Source organism: Canis lupus, chromosome 2, assembly GCF_048164855.1.
Source record: "Canis lupus baileyi chromosome 2, mCanLup2.hap1, whole genome shotgun sequence".
Classification (NCBI taxonomy): domain Eukaryota; kingdom Metazoa; phylum Chordata; class Mammalia; order Carnivora; family Canidae; genus Canis; species Canis lupus.
The window spans coordinates 63,077,301-63,096,221 of NC_132839.1; the positions used below are offsets into that span (position 1 = coordinate 63,077,301).

General features: G+C 44.6%; 1 protein-coding gene across 5 annotated transcripts in view; it reads right to left on the minus strand.

Moving 5' to 3' along the window:
* FAM193A (family with sequence similarity 193 member A) overlaps positions 1-18,921 on the minus strand; it is a 165,467-nt gene that overhangs the window by 20,129 nt on the left and 126,417 nt on the right. For all 5 annotated transcript variants that reach the window (XM_072803976.1, XM_072803964.1, XM_072803966.1 and 2 more), the window contains 5 exons: positions 12,158-12,356; positions 10,891-11,163; positions 9,214-9,493; positions 2,931-3,114; positions 1,701-1,931 (listed from right to left, as the gene is read on the minus strand). In XM_072803976.1, the coding sequence (XP_072660077.1) occupies positions 1,701-1,931; positions 2,931-3,114; positions 9,214-9,493; positions 10,891-11,163; positions 12,158-12,356 (1,167 nt within the window). The remainder of the gene's footprint in view (positions 1-1,700; positions 1,932-2,930; positions 3,115-9,213; positions 9,494-10,890; positions 11,164-12,157; positions 12,357-18,921) is intronic.

The window sequence follows — 18,921 nt, forward strand, 5'->3', positions numbered from 1 at the left end:
CAACATATTTTCACCAGCGTGAGAGAGCAAGTGACATTCTAGTATGTTCCACGTCACATAGCAGGCAGACATTGCCTATTTCTGCCCTCCAGCTTGGCATGAAGTTAATTTTCATTCCAAATGACACCTAACCCAGAAGCCCCCAGGGAAACTATTCCTTTTGCTCAGAAAACAAATTTAGTCTGTTAAAAGTGCACGACTCTGCATCACTGAGCTCCAGTAAAAGCTTTGGCAAATATATTTTGCATTTAAAATCCTTTCAAAAGTAAAAAACAATATGATTAAAAAAAATAAAAGTCCTTCCAAGTTTCAATTATTTTTCACAACATCCCAGTAGGCACTACTTAAAAAAAATTTAACTTGACAATTCAAGTAACACTTATTTAAAAGCCTGGTTCCATCTGTTAAAAGCAAACCTTGGAAGCAGCTCCCAGAGTGGCCCTGTGTCTAGTGAGCAGAGTGCCTCCCACAGCACAGGTCAGGAGCAAATCTGCCCCAGGACAGAATCTACAGGAAACTCACAACCAGTCCGTCAACCAGATGCTCTATGAAGATGGGGTGCAGGGTACCAAGTGCATGGGTTATGAGCGGGCCCTGACCTAACACTGCCAAATGAAGAGCAGGTCTCACTGCCCCGCTCTAGTGGGGCTTGGCAGACCCTTGTCTCCCAGGCACAGAACAAGCTTCTCAAAGCCTGTGAGTTAGACACTGATTAGGGCTGTGAGATATAAGCAGGGCTCTCGACAGGTGTTCCACTTTGGTGGAGTGATCCCAACTGTCTCCCCATCACAAGGAGCTAAAGGTGGGAGCTCCTTGTCCAGTACACTCTGGGATGTCCTCCCACCCCGGCTCTGCTGGACCTCACAGGGGCCCAGGTTCTTCTCCAAGCCTCCTGTTTGCCGTCAGAGCCTCCATTGTCGTCCCATGTTCCTTCTGTACACAGCCTGGATCTGCCTGGCATAGTCTGGCTCTTGAGGAAGCTAAAGCAGGGACATCCATGGCATGGGCCCAGCCCCAGGGCGCACTGTCCTGCCAAAGAGCAGACACTATCCCTCCCTTCACTAGTGAAGTATAGACTACAAGTTGTCACACGCTGGTCAACAGCCTCTGCATGCCACGCCCACTGCTGGGCCAACCTGGCTTGTCTTGGTAGACGCTTGCTTCCAGGACAGCCCACGCCCCGTGGTGGTGCCCAGGGCTGCTAACAATAGCTGTCCGTCTTACTTTTGGACCCTGGCCACCAATGCTGCATGCCTGACCTCTTCTGGGAGGGCTCTGACTGACTCTCCTCTGCCAGTTGAGGGACAAGGAACATGGGGTGGGGCACTCAGACTATGTCTGAAGGATACTGCTGGGCCAAGGGCCCTGTCTCAGCCTTGTGTCTAAGTGACCCCCTCCTATTCCCTCACATCCAGGGGCTCTTTCCTCAACCTCCCTGAGAGACAAGGCTCTTCCTCCACAGACAGCGGCCAAGGGTCTGCTGCAGCATGCCCCCTTGGGGCACAGGGACCCAAAGGCCCATTTTAGATCTATGTTATAAGAGGGAAAGCCATGTCCTGAAAATACAACCTGGGGTTCTGACCAGCTCCAGCTCAGGCCGCAGAGACAGAGACAGTGACAGTCAGGCTCCCAAGGCCTGCTGTATCCAGCTGGGCTCTTCAGGTCGCCCTTGAGCAGAACCACACTGGCATGCCATTTACCTTCCTCTGCTTGTGTCTGGCTCGCTTGGCGGCTCGAGTGCTGCTCACAGGCTTGGTCTCTGAGCTGTTTATGAACTGCAGCAAGTCTTCCACCCTTCGATGGTCAACCACACTCTCTCTGTCTGAGAGCTGGTCCGCTTTTTTAGGCTGCTCTTCTTTCCTCTTGGTCAGCCGCAAACGAAGCTTCTCCCTCATCTCTGCATAATTTCTACTTGTTGGTGCAGCTGGAGGCTAAGGCAGTTAAAGGAAAGTGTGGTTGAATTAAGCTTCAAGTTTTAATGATGCTGAATATTGCAAATTTCAGAATGTATCTCTAAAAACAAAAGTTTTCTTATTACTTATGTAATACATGTTCATGGTGAAAAATAAGGAAGATGAACAAGTGGCAGGAACAAGGAAAACCTGCTCTAGAGTGACCCAAAGATTTGTTCTGGCACCAACCCCTCCACCTGCACATGTTCGTGAAAAATATGGTAAAACATGTACAACTATGTACACAAATGGACATTTTTAAACTGAAAAAAAAATCACATATACTGATTAATCTACTTCTTATATAATGCAGTGTGATTATTGTTTCATGTCAATAAATGCATTTGTAGAATCTTTTCATTCGTTTATGGGTTTCTTATTCAGTGCCAAAAGGGAAAAAGAAAATTGCTCTCAATCTCCCTGCCAATATTTCTTCCTGGCACTGCATGTGTGTGTACTCATGTTCAGCAAATGCAGACAGGACAGCAGTAAGAAAAGCAACTACCAGCCATTGCTTTTCCTATCAGCCACCCCTAGGCACAACATGGCTGACATCTGCTTGTACTGAGACCGTGAGGTGTCCCACAGCGCACACCATGTACAGCAAGTGCCCCCCGCCCCCATCATGCACGTGGGCTATGCATGATCTGGACCCAACAATTCCCAAAGATGGCTGTTCGTGAGGCCCCTAGCTCATCAACTGATTTAAAAATCACAAACAAATGCAAAAATGGAGTAATGAAATCCTTATAGGTAGATCTTTGGGCAAACATTTTTTTTTTTTTTTGTTATTTCTTCAAGATAAGCACAACCTAGGAGCAGAACCACTGTTTTAGACCACACCTTGATTTTAACCACACTGCAAATGAAGCTTTACACACAGTATGATCACACCGAGGATTCCACCTGGCACCCGCTGGTTCTAAGTACCTGCTCGCTGCCCGCCCCTGGGGCACTTATCCCAGCAGGGGTACTTACCCCACCATGCCCGAAGAACTCACAGTAGCAGCAGTCACAGTACTTGCCCTCCTTCTGGTTGGTGGAGGTTGAGGTGCTAGAGCTATGCTCAGAGCAGCTGTCCTCGTCGGCACTCTCATCCCCATCGTCCTGCTGTGGGTCATACACGCCGTTCTCACAGCGGTGCCCCTCACAGTCGGGGTCGCTGCAAAACCACACATGGGCTAGTTAACAACAGCTGCCCCAAGAGGGGCACAGAGGGCAAGTGGTCATTTGGACGCTGGGAGTCACACAGGAAAGGTGATGTGGGCTCGGAGGGCACAGTCTCTCCTACCACCACTTCATGGCTTCAAACAGATAACAAAAATTGTCTTTTTAAAACTGTTGTCAGTGTCCAAGATGGCGGAGGAGTAGACCTTAGTTTCATCTGGTCCCAGGAATTCAGCTGGGTAGCTATCAAATCATTCCTAACACCTGTGAACTCAACCAGAGCTCTAAGAAAATGGCAACAACTCTACAAATATAAAAGCAACCATTTTCTGCAAGAATGACAAGATGGAAAAACTCACCTCGAAAAAGAACACGAGGCAGTACTGACTCTAGGGACCGAATCAGTATGGAGGTAAGTAAGATGTCAGAACCAGAGTTCAGAATAACCATTATAAAGATAGGGACGCCTGGGTGGCTCAGTGGTTGAGCATCTGCCTTCGACTCAGGGTGTGACCTGGGGATCCAGGATCGAGTCTCACATCAGGCTCCTTGTGGGGAGCCTGTTTCTCCCTCTGCCTGTGTCTCTGTCTCTCTCTCTCTCTGTGTCTCTCATGAATAAATAAATAAAATCTTTAAAAAAAAAACAATTATAAAGATACTAGCTTGGCTTGAAAAAAAGCATGGAAAACACTAGAGAATCCCTTTCTGGAGAAATAAAAGAATTAATAAAATCTAAGCAAGTCAAAATCAGAAAGGCTATTAATGAGATACAATAAAATAAGCTCTCACTGCTAGAATAAATGAACCAGAAGAGAGAATCAGTGATACAAAAGACAAAATGATGGAGAATAAAGAAGCTGAGAAAAAGAGAGAGAAACAACTGCTGGATCACGAGGGGAGAATTCTAGAGGTAAGTGATACCATAAAGTGAAACAATATTAGAACAACTGGGATCCCAGAAGAAGAGGAAAAAGAGAAAGGGGCAGAAGGTATATAAGAGTAAATTATAGCATAGAACTTCCCTAATCTGGGGAAGGAAACAGGCATCCAAGTCCAGGAAGCACAGAGAACCCCCATCAAAATCAATAAAAATAGGCCAATACCCCAACATATAACAGTGAAACTGGGAAATCTCAGAGACAAAGAGAAAATCCTGAAAGCAGTTTGAGACAGGAGGTCTGTAACCTATAAGGGTAGAAACTTTAGATTGGCAGCAGATCTATCCACAGAGACCTAGTAGGCCAGAACAGACTGGCATAATATGTCCAGGGTGCTAAATGAGAAAAATATGCAGCCAAGAATACTTTACCCAGCTACAATATCATTCAAAATAGAAGGAGAGATAAAAAGTTTCCAGGACAGAAACTAAAGAATTTGTGATCACTAAACCAGACCTACAAGAAATACTAAAGAGGATCCTTTAAGCGAAGAGAGAGCCCCAAAGTAAGAGAGACCAGAAAGGAACAGAGACAATCTACAGAAACAGTGACTTTACTGATAATACAATGGCACTAAATTAATATATTTCAATAGTTACTCTGAATGTAAATGGGCTAAAATCAAGACACAGGTATGGTATTAAACTGGATAAAAATACAAGACTGATCAATACGCTGTCTTTAAGACACCCATTTTAGACCAAAGACATTTAAAATGAGGAGGTGCAAGGCACCTCAGTGCTTGAGCATCTGTCTTTGGTCATGGTGTGATCCCAGGGTCTTGGGATTGAGTCCCATATCAGGCTCTCCAAGGGAGCCTGCTTCTCCCTCTCCCTGTGTCTCTGCCTCTCTCATGAATAAATAAATAAAATATAAAAAAAATAAAACAAAGGGGTGGAAAACCATTTATTATGCAATGGACATCAAAAGAAAGGTGGTGTGGCAATCCATACCGGACAAATTAGATTTTAACCCAAAAACTGTAATAATAGATGAGGAAGAACACTATATCATAATTAAAGGGTCTATCCAAAAAGATCTAATAATTGTAAATATTTATGCCCCTAACATGAGGACAGCCAATGATATTAGCCAATTTATAACAAAATTAAAGAAACACATGGATAATAATACAATAATAGTAGAGGACTTTAACACTCCACTCACCACAATGGACAGATCATCTAAACAGAAGATCAATCAGGAAACAAGGGCTTTAACTGACACTGGACCAGATGGACATCAGATATATTTAGAGCATTCCATCCTAAAGCAACAAAATATACATTCTTCTCAAGTGCACATGGAAATTCACCAGAAGAGATCACATACTGGGTCACAGCTCAGGTCTCAACCAGTACCAAAAGATTAGGATCATTCCCTGCATATTTTCGGACCACAATGCTTTGAAACTGGAAGTCAATCACGAGGAAATTTGGAAAGAACTCATATACAGAGGCTAAAGAGAATCCTACTCAAGAATGAATAGGTCTACCAGGAAATTAAGAATTTAAAAAAAATTCATGGAAACAAATGACAATGAAAACATAACAGTTCAGAACCTTTGTGATGCAGCAAAAGTGGTCCTACGAGGGAAGTATATAGCAATATAAGCCTTCCTCAGGAAACAGAAAAGCTCTCAAGTACACAACTTAATCTTATACAAACAGGAGCTGGAAGAAGAACAGCAAGTAAAGCCTAAACCTAGCAGGAAAAAGAAATTATAATAAAGATTAGAGCAGAAATCAATGAAACAGAAACCAAAAGAACAACAGAACAGATCAATGAAACTAAGAGTTGGTTCTTTGAAAGAATTAAGAAGATTGATAAACTCCTAGTTTATTAAGTTTCCTAGCCAGACTGATCAAAAAGAAAGGAGAAAGGACCCAAATAAATAAAACGAATGAGAGATCACTACCAACACCAAAGATATACAATTATAAGAACATATTATGAACAATTAAATGACAATACATTAAGTAATCTAGAAGAAACGGATGTATTCCTAGAGACATATAAAGTACCAAAACTGAAACAGGAATAGAAAACTTGAACAGACCCACAACCAGCAAGGAAATTGAAGCAGTAATCAGAAATCTCCCAACAAGAGTCCAGGTTTGGATGGCTTCCCAGGGGGATTCTACCAACCATTTAAAGAACACTTAATACCTATTTTTCTGAAGCTGTTTCAAAAAAATAAAAATGGAAAGAAATGAGGCCAGCATTCCCTTGATCCTAAAACCAGATACCAAAAAGGAGAATTATAGATCAATATCCCTGATTAACATGGATGCCAAAATTCTCATCAAAATACTAGCCAATAAGACCCAACAGTACATTAAAAGGATTTTTCACCAGGACCAAGTGGGATTTATTCCTGGGCTGCAAGGGTGGTTCAACAGCCACCAATCAATCAATGAGATACACTACATTAATAAAAGAAAGGACAAGAACCATATGATCCTCTCAATAGATGCAGAAAAAGCATTTGACAGAATACAGCATCCTTTCTTGATTAAAACTCTTTATAGTGTAGGGATAAAGGGAACATACCTCAATATCATAAAAGCCATCTACAAAAAGCCCACAGTGAATATCATTCTAAATGGTGGAAAACTGAGAGTTATCCCCCTAAGACTGGGAACACAGCAACAATATCCACTCTCATCACTGTTGTTCAATATAATCCTAGAAGACCTAGCCTCAGCAATCAGACAACAAAAAGAAATAAAAGGCATCTGAACTGGCAAAGAAGTCAAATTCTCACTCCTCACAGATGACATGATACTCTATGTGGAAAACTCAAAAGAAAGACTCTACCCCAAAATTGCTAGAACCCATATATGAGTTCAGCAAGTGGCAGGACACAAAGTCAATGCATGGAAATCAGTTGCATCAAAATTGCTATACACTAAAAATGAGACAGAAAAAAAGAGAAACCAAAGAGTCGACCCCATTTACAATTGCACCAAAAACTCAGATGACCAGGAATAAACCTAACCAAAGAAGCAAAGATTTATATGCAGAAAACTATAAAACACTCATGACATAAATTGAGGAAGACACAAAGAAATGGAAAAATATTCCATGCTCATGGACTGCTGGAACAAATATTGTTAAAATGTCTATACAACCTAGAGCAATCTATACATTCAATGCAATCCCAACAAAATACCATCAACTTATTTCACAGAATTGCAACAAATAATCCTAAAATTTGTAGGGAACCAGAAAAGACCCTGAATAGCCAAAGGATTGTTAAAAAAGAAAACCAAAACTGGTGGCATCACAGTTCCTGACTTTGAGCTCTATTATAAAGCTGTAATCATCAAGACAGAATGGTCTTGGGAAAATAGACACACAGATCAATGGAACAAAATAGAGAATCCAGAAATGCACCCTCAACTCTATGGTTAACTAATCTTCGACAAAGCAGGAAAGAATATCCAATGGGAAACAGATAGTCTCTTCAACAAATAGTGTTGGGAAAATTGGACCACCACATGCAGAAGAATGAAACTGGACCACTTCCTCACACCATACATAAAAACAGACTCAAAATGGATGAAAGGCCTAAATGTGAGACAGAAATTCATCAAAATCCTAGAGGAGAATACAGGCAGCAACATCTGTGACCTTAGTCAGAGCAACTTCTTGTTAGACACATCTCTAAAGGCAAGGGAAACAAAGGTAAAAATCAACTACTGGGACTCCATCAAGATAAAAAGCTTTGCACAGAAAAGGAAACAGTCAACAAAACCAAAGACAACCTACGGAATGGGAGAATATATTTGCAAATGACATACCAGATAAAGGGCTAGTATCCAAAATCTATAAAGAACTTATCAAACTCAACACCAAAAGAAAATAATCCAGTCAAGAGATGGGCAGAAGACCTGAACAGACATTTCTCCAAAGAAGACCTACACATGGCCAACAGGCACATGTAAAAACGTTCCACATCCCTCAGCATCAGGGAAATACAAATCAAAACCACAGTGAGATACCACCTCACATCAGTCAGAATGGCTAAAATGAGTAAGTCAGGAAAGGACAGATGTTGGCAAGGATGCAGAGAAAGGGGAACCCTCTTACACTGCTGGTAGGAATGCAAGCTAGTGCAGCCACTGTGGAAAACAGTATGGAGGTTCCTCAAAAAATTGAAAATAGAACTACCTTATGACCCAGTAATTGCACTACTGAGTATTTACCCCAAAGATACAAATGTAGTGATCCAAAGGGGCATCTGCACCCCAAGGTTTGTAGCAGTAATGTCCACAATAGCCAAACTATGGAAGGAGTCCAGATGTCCATTGACAGATGAATGGATAAAGAAAATGTGGTATATATACACACACACACACATATATATATATAATGGAATATTACTTGGCCATCATAAAAAAGAAAGAAAAGGGGAGGGGAGGGAAAGGGAGACATCTGGCCATTTGCAACAATGTGGATGGAACTAGAGGGTACTATGCTCAGTGAAATAAGTCCATAAGAGAAAGACAATTATCATATGATTTCACTCATATCTGGAATTTAAGAAACAAAACAGGATCATAGAGGAAGGGAGGAAAAAATAAAACAAGACGGTATCAGAGATGAAGACAAACCATAAGAGACTCTTAATCACAGGAAACAAACTGAGGGTCGCTGGAGGGGAAGGGATGGCGGGACGGGGTAACTGGGTGATGGGCATGAAGGAGGGCACATGATGTCAGGAGTACTAGGTGTAATATAGACTGATGAATCACTGACCTCTATCTCTGAAACCAGTAATACATTATGTTAATTAACTGAGTTAAAAAAATAAAAACAAACAAAAATAAAGCAAGCTGTTGAATATTTCTAGTGTTCTTCACTCAATGTGTAACAAATACAACTTAAAAAATGCCCAGCCCCTTCCCCTCTTGCTGCCGGTGGCTAGGTGGTGATCTGTGTACCTGATCCATGGTGGCTCCACCTTTGAGGACTAGAGGCAAGACTAGCATCCTCCTGGGACCCTGGCCTCCACTAGGCATGCCCCTTCCCAGCGTCTTTCCCTGCCTTGTTCAGCTGCATGTGTCTGGGAGCAGAGCTCTGATAGCCCTTCTGCAACACACAGGCCAGTGTGGCTCCTCGATTCTGGCACCAGCAGGACCCGGGCTCACCTGCAAACGCTGGGTGGAGCGCTGATGGAGCCATCGGTGGTGGGGGGTGGGGGGGCTCCTGGAGCAGGACAGAAGCTCTTTCGTGTATCCACAAACCCGGGGGATGTGGCTGCAGTGTTGGGAAAGGACGGGGCCGCAAGACTTGCTAGGTGAGGCGAAGAGGCTGGGGCGAGCGCAGCAGGGGCGAGGGCGGGAAGCGGTGCCAAGCCCGTAGGACTGTTCCTTGGGGCGGCCGGCACCGCGTGTCTGTGGTCCTCCTTGACGCCATGGAACACCTCACCTGCATTCGGAGACGCAGAAGGGTCACCGAGGACGGCTGAGCTGGATTAGTGTCTCTTCACTAAAGCTTCCTCTACCTCTTCATGTGAAGATGTTCAAAGTTACAGAAACTTCGAAGGAACAGTACAAAGAATTTCCATACGCTCATCTGGACTCATGACTACTTAACATTTTGTCACATTTACTTTATTTCTCATGTACACTCAATTTTTTGGCTTAATACCTGGAGGCTGCATGCATCCTAAACACCTCAGCACAAACCCCAGGGAACGTGACACTTCATTGTGTAACCACATCCGAGACGTGTACGGTCCCCATGACATGCTCATCCCATGTACTACCCCATCCTATCTCCTGTCTCCCCCACACGGTCTTTGCAGCTTTTCCCCAACCTAGCTTCTTCTAAACTTTTTTCCTTCAGTAACACTGACATTGTCTGAATTGAGGACAGTTGCCCACCAGTCTGGGCTTATGGTATCATGTCAGAGTTACCAAAGATGTTTGGGGCATGACTCCTGCAAAGGCTATGTTGGATCCTTCCCCTGTGATTGCATGAGAAGCCACTAATGTGAGTCTGTTCCATGCCCGTGAGGTCACATCTGATCGGTGTGCAGGGGGTAATCTGCCACATTCCTCCAGTGAAAAGGCACTTTATCTTCCCTTCGTGATCTGCCAGTCACCTGTGGGCACTACTGTCAGACACTGAGGATGCTACATTCCCCAAACAGATATCCACTGTTCTTAATAACCACTGGGGATGCTCACCTAGACTCATGGTCACACAAGCTGCACAGTGGCCTTCCCTGTCTGTTATGTCTATCAAACAGCAGCAGCATTTGTCAAAAAGAGTTTCCCTACCCACCTCTTTTCTGAACACCCAGGGGATTCTTGACCATGTATGCTATCATCCATCCTATTATTCTTTCTGATGCTCCAACTGTCCTAACTTTCGCTAGTGAGGGCTCTCTGAGCCAGCTCCCATGTGCTTTCAACATGTTTCCAGATCGCCACTCCTTGTGCTCACACTAGCGCATGGAGCCACACCTCCTGTATGCCACAGATCCCAGTGGCAGCAGGGGCTGTGTCACAGGCTTGCCAGGAACCCCATCAGCTCACTCTCCACCAAGCTTCTGCTTTCAGAGGACTCAAAATTCCTCCATGTGCTCAGAAAGCAGTGACCTTTTCTTCTCACAAAGCAACAGGTACCAAGAAGAAAGGCAAGACAGCGCGGCAAAAGCCAGAGGATGTTCATGGGGTAGTAAAACTCAAATCTGACTTCCAAAGGACATGCTGCCTGTGTACGAGCATTTTCCAGAGTTGATTACTACACCCAGGCCTTTGGCCACACTGAGGATAAGGTGATTACAGAGATGGTGAGGAGGAAGCCGCAGGTCTTACCTATGGAAGGAGGCCTCTTGGACGACACTTTGAACTGGCTGTTGCTAGACTGCACCGTAGTGGCTGTGCAGGACACAGAGGAGGTGGCTGATGACGTGGCCATCACAACTTTGTTCGCTTCCATAAAAGCATCTTGGAAATTGTACAAGCATTTCTTTTTTGCAGCGTTTTTTTTCTCCTTGCTCTCTGAAACCATAGGTGTTTCACCGCTGGATGGCGTTGGAAGGGCTTCGGGTCTTGTTTCTGAGAGAGTTGGTCCTAGTATGTCACTCCCTTCAGAGAAGAATAGTAGAAGTAAGGCTTCTAGAAGTATGTCGCTAAAACCTAAGGGATGTCTGCGGACTGAACTCCTAACACCGGGGCTGCTATCGAAGCTGGGACTTCACTGGGAGGATATCAGTCAACTAGTTTTTATCCAAGAAAAAAAATGTATTGAGCACCTACTATGTGCCAATCCCGTGCTAGGTGCTTTCCCAAAGTTCTTTTATTTAATGTCTTAAAGCTACTTTCTGAGCTTGGTACTATTAATCCCATCCTACAGATAGAGAAGCTGAGGCTCAGAGAGGCTAAGCAACTTGCCCAAGGTCACAAAGCTAGAAACCTTTTCCAAGCACAGATGTCAGGTGTAGCCTGCTTTTCTGAGCATATGCAGGGGCTGGGCGTGGGGCCACCAGGGGCTCTAACCATGTAAGAGATAAGGCTGCAACCAGCCCCTCTTCAGGTGCACCTTTCCCTACGACTAAAGTAACAGCTGTACCTCGGCAGCCAAGAGCTGGGAGGAAGGAGCTTGTTAGAGGGCACAGATCCCATGTAGGGTTGATACAGCACCAGAAGAGGAACACATTGTGACACAAGTCACAGCATTGAGGTGGATGGTGGCACTGCTGCAAGACCCCTGTACACTGGGCTGAGTGGCTGTTGCTGCTGTTCGAGGACCACAGGCCCAACATCAAGGCCTAGAGAGAAGAGGCTTGGCAGCACCAAGGCATGGGATATCCACTACGTGCAGGGCCTTGGAGAGCCTGCTGCTGAAAACAGCCACAGGGTGCCAGCGCCTTGCTCTGCTCTGTCCGTACAGGGGAATATGGCTGGTGGCAGACGTGGGTGGCTGGGGCAGCGGGACGAGGCCCAGGGGCCACCCAGGAGCAGCGGAGGCAGGGGCCTAGCTAGCCCGGGGCTTCTACTGGGGGACCGCGGCAACAGAGACAGCAATCCACCCAGCTCAGGTCATTTTAAACCTTTAAGAAAGTTTTAACAAGTTCCTTACCAGAAATTGTATCTGGCAAGAAAGTGCCAGGATTCCAGTTCTTATCATTCATCACTTCTGATCCCCAAAGACTTATAAATTTAGAACTATTCCACTCTGGAGTATTCCCAAAACAGCTTGGATAAATATGGTCTTGAAGAGATGCATTGAATACCTGATGCTTATTTGTGTGATTCTGAACAGGTGCTGGCGGTAAAGCCTACAAAAAAAAAGTTCTAATCACATTTCAAAATTCATATTCTGCTTACCTATGTAGTTAAACCACAGACAGACCATGACTGAGAACCCTAGGAGTCTGTGCTTGCGGTGGGAGGGCCTCCCGGGCTGCATGAGTCTCATAGAGCACAGACTTGCCTGGCTGTCACACTACATCCGATCAGTCACATATGAACCAGGAGTAGACTTTAAAAGTAACTATGTTTCAGGGAATCTACCAAACTGACTTGAGACAACTTAGCAACTTATAGTGCCTGTCCCTTGGCACAGTCTACATGGGGCTCACTAGCATACGAGGTGCTTGCTCCCAGGGCTTATTAGTCTCATCTGACATTCTAAGGATCACCGCTAAAAAGTCAACTCTAGAATCACTTAACAACAAATGGTAAATAAAGCTCCTCAACTGTTCTCTCACACCTGGGCCCAGGGCATAGCATGTCTAAAGAACTACAGATTTTATTTGAGCCTGGAAGCAGCCCCGCAGCCCTACCATGGCAGACTGTGGTCTGAAGAGTCCACCCACATATCGAGTGACCAGCCGTGGGCTGCTCCCCTGCACACCCCTGTGCATCCTTGTGCCACACCCCCAGCCACGGCCTCTACCACCTGCGCAGACAGCCCCCATGGCTCACACCCAGCCTCCTTCCAGTCCCTTCCCTCACAGCCACCAAGGTGAGCTTTTGTGAAGGTCAGTAAGAATGAGTCCCTCCCTTGCTCAGGATGCACCAATGTCTTCCCACTGCTCTTAAAATAAAATAAAAAATCTTCCATATGGCCTGGCCTATCCCTGTCCCTGGTGTTCCCCAAGCGCCTGGACACAAAGGCCTTCCCTTGGTCCTCAAATCCAAGCTCCTTCTTGACCTTGACCTTTCCTTGTGCTGCCTCCAGCTTCCAGAACATCCTAACCTCAGCTCACAAGCTCGCTATGTACTGTCCTCCTTCAGCCTCAGCCCAAACACCTCAGAAGTTATCACCTCACCACCCAGCACCCAAGACCAAGGTGGGCTTTCCCATTTAACACACCTAAAAATCCACAATTTTCTCTTAGCACTTCCCACAGTTATAATTTGAGACTGACTGGTAGCCTTCTGGTCCCACAGTTCCCCTCCCCAGGAGGACCCAGTGCTATAGGCCCCACCCAGAGAAGCTACAGGTCTGGCACTGGCAACACCTGGGAGTCTCATCCTTTGGGAGATAAAACTGGGCCCTGGCCATTGTAAAGTCAAGTGGGAGGGTTTTGGGAGGATTCCCGAGCAGGTGATGGTTGGGCAGAACCCTAAAAGCCTGGTTGGGGCAGAAGGTGGGAGGTAAGGGAGGATAGCACAGGCACAGTCCCCATTCATTGACAACGGCACCACAGTCAGATAGGCTGCAGGGACCAAATCAGAGATGCCTCTGCCCAAAGGGGAGAGGGTACCACAGGAAGCCATCAGTTGGGGTCTGAGAGATGAGGAGGTAGAGGCAGTGGAGAGGAGGGGTTCTGGGGCCATCAGGACAATCACTGTGACTATCAGAGCAGCAGCCCAAGATCACAGTCCCTGGGAGGTGTGGCTGTGAACAGCAACCTGTCCTCAGCCTTTGGGACGCACGGCCTGAGAGGATGCATGGCCTGATGGCTTTGGATGCCGGCTCTCCCTCTACTAGCAGTGTGACTCAGGCAAATGACTCAATCTTTTTGTGCTTTAGTTTTCTCATCTTTTATTTGGGAATACCTACCTCCAGGGTTTGTGGTGAGAATTTAACTGGACAGTGGGTGTAAGTGTGCAGCGCAGTGAGGGATGAGGTGGGATATCCCCACCTGTACGGCTGGTTCCTACACAGAGAACCACCCTGCTGCACCCCAGGCTGTGCTGCCCATCCTGGGTACAGAGAGGAAGTCAGGGTCACTCCACTTGGGTAGCTCAGCACACCTGCTGGCCTGAACGGGCTCAGGGAAGTGGAGGGTGAGAATGGTATGGACACATGGGGTATGAAATGAGAAGAAACAGGTCTGGATGCTCACGATCATGGCAGGAGTCTAATATGGTGGTTCTGGCAGGGCAAAGAGTGAAGAAATAAAAAAAAACTGTTATTTCTACAGATATCGTTTTCCACAAAATAGTGATAAACTAAGAGTTGCTTTGCTGAGACGGAATAGATGTGAAGACAACTAAGCAGAAGGAGGTTTCTCAGTCTTGCACACCTTCTGCTAAGGTGCAGAGACACGTGGCAGGTAGAAACCAGCTGGCTCCTCAGGCTGCACCACAGCAGCATGTGGAGAAGCAGCTGGGTCTCACTGGCCACTGCACAGCAGAAGCCCAGGTGAGCTCTGAAGCTCCCCTCACTACTTTCTGAGGCCCTCCCAACTCATGGCTGCCAGATAACTTGCCTTCTCCCTGGAGGGGGCCTGGCTAAGAGCCTGAACCTGCCACCTGAATGTATCCAGAGAGCTTATGCTTACCCTTCAAAACCCCATCCAGCATCACCTCCTCTGCAAAACTACCTGACAGGCTCAGTCAGAAGCCCTCTTCCCTTCAGTGAGGCTTTCCTACTCTGCAGCTACAATTTCTGCTAAGGTACACCATGGAATTTTGAGGTCTTAATTTGATTAGACTGAGAGATCCCTAAAGGCAGGGATGAAGATTCCCTGGTTTGTACTTTGCTAGCATGTAGCACAGGCCTGGCACATACTGGATGTTCAATAAAGGCTGAAAAGATTTAGCTTAGAGGGACAAGGGAACACAATTCTAAAGCTGAAACACTGAAAGCATAAGTTAAATTCGATTCACACACTTCCCATTTACTAACATGAGGTCCAGTTGCAGAGACCAGGGGAACTGGGGGGTCTGTAACAAGCTGTGTTTATAGCAATGCTTTCCCACAAAACGGCTACTCAACAGGTGTGAGTATCCTTGAGAAAAATATAGGCCTCTGTCAACTAGACCAATTTTGGGCCATGCCTCCACAGGCACACCAATAATTCAGGCATAGAATTAGTCTCTCAACATGTGGACAATGCTGTTGAATTAGAACAGATTTATTTCACTGTGCACAAATAGAAGTTTTGAATGGTTCTCCACTTTGAGACAAAAGTGATTCACAGGAAAATAAAATCTTTGCTTTAAATGAGAGCTCGGACAAACATACATTAACAGATGCCTTCTAAACACCTGAGTTTATGTAGGTCTCCTGGCCTGTATTTGCACGGCACCACATCCATCCCAGAACCTATTTGAACATGGTGAGGAAAACAGAGCCAGGTGGAGGTGTGGGGGAGGGATGACTGCCCTGAAGGCACATGCACCATAGTCACAGTGATGGGGTGATGGGGGCAGATCCATGATCCCCACGGGAGGCAGGAGAGCTGGTGATGGTCAGGTGGAGCCCTAGGATCCCAGGTGAGTCAGCACTGGTACCTCAGCCCTACTTAGTGCCTTGCAGTTCTCACAGAGTAAGTTGAACAAAAACATAACCTCGTTAAAAGTTACTGTACACCTACAGAAACAACACATCCACAGGAGCAACAAAAAAACCAAATTCAGATCCTCAAGGTTTCAAACAGAGAATTATGTGTAAAATGTTTAAGAAAAGATAAAAGAAAACATGATGAAGGAACAAGAGAATACAAAGAGTTGCTAATATAAATTAAAAATAAATTAATTAAAGCTTACAGATAAGAATCACAGCTGGAATTAAAAAGTCAAACTTCAGCAGCATGTGAGAGAGACCATCAGAGAGTTGTTTAACTGGAAGGCTGATGCAAAAGGGGCTCTCAGGGAGGCCAAAGGGTGAGAGGCAAGAAGACAGGTTCAGGACACAGAGCAGGGCGGGCAGGCTGGCCCCGATCAGACGGCATCATGGCAGACTAGGGGCCTGAACATAACAGGGCTCACCATCACAGACAGGAACTTGAAATAATAAATATGGTGAGGGCTCCAACTGAAAAAGCACACAATGCTTAAGCGTCCAACTCCTGGTTTTGGCTCAGGTCATGATCTCAGGATTGTGGAATCCACGCTCCACACTCAGTGAGGGAGGCTGCTTGGGATTGTCTCTCCCTGTCCCTCCACTCCTCCCCTGCTCTCTCTCACAAATGAAATAAAATATTTTTAAAAAAAGCACACAATAGGCAAGAACTAACAGGTAACGTGAGCAGTGAGACAGTGAGATGGAATCTCAAAGAATAAAGAAAGCTAGAGATAAAAACACCTCGGGAGAAACAAAGAATGCTTCTGATGAACTGATCATCAGTGGATGGGAAAAACACATGTGTATCAAGATATGTCAACAGAAACTTCTTAAACTGAAATGCAAAGAGAAATGAGAATTAAAAAAAACACCAGAACTAAAAAACCACCATCAACAACACAAAAGAGAACAAAACATCCAAGATGTACGGGACAATTTCAAAAGATCTAACAGGAATTGGAATACCAGAAGGAGAAGAAAGAGAAAAGAAAAGGAATATTGGCTGAGAACTTTCCAAGATTAATGACAATGAACCACAGATCCAGGAAGCTCAGAACTCCAAATGGAAAAAACACTCCCAAATCTACACCTAGGCATTTCATATTCAAACTGCAGGGAGCCAAAGACAAAAACAAAACAAAACAAAACAACAACCTTGAAAGTAGCCTTGGGAAATGGAAGGGGGCAAAGGAGAGAGGGAAAGGGGGAAAAGGGAGGGAGAGAGGTGGGGGAGGGCCCTGTACCTCTAGAACAGAGGAGAATCAGAGGATATCTGGTCAGAAACCATGTAAGCAAGATAAGAGTGGAGTAAAACTTGTTTAAAACACTGAAAGAAAACACCCACCAATCTAGAATTCTGCACCCAGCAAAATTATCCTTCAAAGGTAAAGGAGAAACAAAGACCTCCTTAGACAAATAAACACTGAGGGAACTTATTGCCAACAGAGAACAATGGCAATGTCACAAGGGACAGGAGGGAGGGAAGAAGAAGGGAGGGAGGGAGGGATCAGGAACTCTCTGGGAAAAGGTACCTACGCTAACATGAAATAGAACAGTGTTATCTGAAGGGGGACTCAGATTAGTTAAAATGTATATTCTAATACAACTGCTGAAAGATATTTTTAAAGTATAACCAATATGCTAAAGAGAGGAGAGAAAATTGAACCAGAAAATGCCTAATTAAAAGTGGAGAAGGCAGAAAAAGAAAGCCTCTGGTAATGAAGAGAAAACAGAACAAGGGTTACTATTAACCCAAACACATAAAAAATCACTTTAAATGTGGCTAGTCTAAAGATATAAATGGAAAGACAAACATTATCAGAGTATATTAAAAAACAAGCCCCACCTAGATGTGTCTACAAGAAACATACTGGGAGTATAAAGACTCCTTTCAGTTAAAAGTAAAGAGATGGAGAAAGAGATACCACACTAGTGCTAATGAAAAGCTGGAGCAGCTGTCTTAATATCACACAAGTCAGACCTCAGAGCAAGGAAGATCATCAGGGATGATGAAAGGCATCCCATAATGATAAAAGGGTCATTCTGCCAAAAACACATAACAGTTCTAAATATGTAAGCACTAACCAACATGGTGCCAAACAACAAACAACATGAGACAAAAACTGACAGGACTGCAGGCAGAGGAGGAGAATCTGCTGTGGAGTTTGGAGACTCCAACACCCCTCTATCAGGTGCAGGCAGATCTAGCCACAGGTCAGGAAGGACATTGCGGAACTCAACAACAGCACCATTGGTCAATGGCACATGATGGACGTGGACAGTCTACTTCATCCAAAAACAGCAGAATACGTGCATTCTCAAGATCACTTGGAGCATGCACCAGGAGAGACCACATTCTGAGCCACAAGCACACTTTAACACATCCAAAAGAATAAAAAGTCACACAATGTCTGCTCTCAGACCACAGTGAAATTGAAATAGAAATCAGTAACAAAAGACAGCTGGGAAATCCCCAAATATCTGTAAATAAAATTCCTTGCCATATAGTTTTAATTTTTGTCTAGAATTTCATTAATGTATTTTTTTCTTGCAACTACTTTTAACTTTCAAATAACTTTTATCTCAACATATAAATGAAATGTATTACTGGTACAAAGACATTTGAAAACAGAAAGTCATCATTATTCTAAGTCCAAAAAAAATAAATTTTCTATATTACGCATCCCAAGCATTTTAGGTACTAAATATTTACCTACAACAGCCAGAGTATGAATTAAAAGTTACAACTATTACAACTACAATGACATAAAGTCCTAAAGGTGACAAACATCACCTTACCAGAGCAAAAATCCCTGAAAGCCTAGAGAACACAAACATGGAAGCAGCCGAGCTCACACCCAGCCACACAGGGGGCACCCCATTGAACAAGCCGTCTCTGAGGTAACTAAAGACAAGTTTGTGCGTTCTCCAGAAGGGGCTTCTACCAGCTCCTATGGGGTTGTGAGCCCATCATGAGTTAGGTATGCAGGTATTCACAGTAGTCAACCAAGTCAAACTAACTTAAATAACACAAACTAATTTTGGAAGACATAGTGACACTGCAAGCTTGTCTGAAGAAACAAGCATTTTTATACCAGATA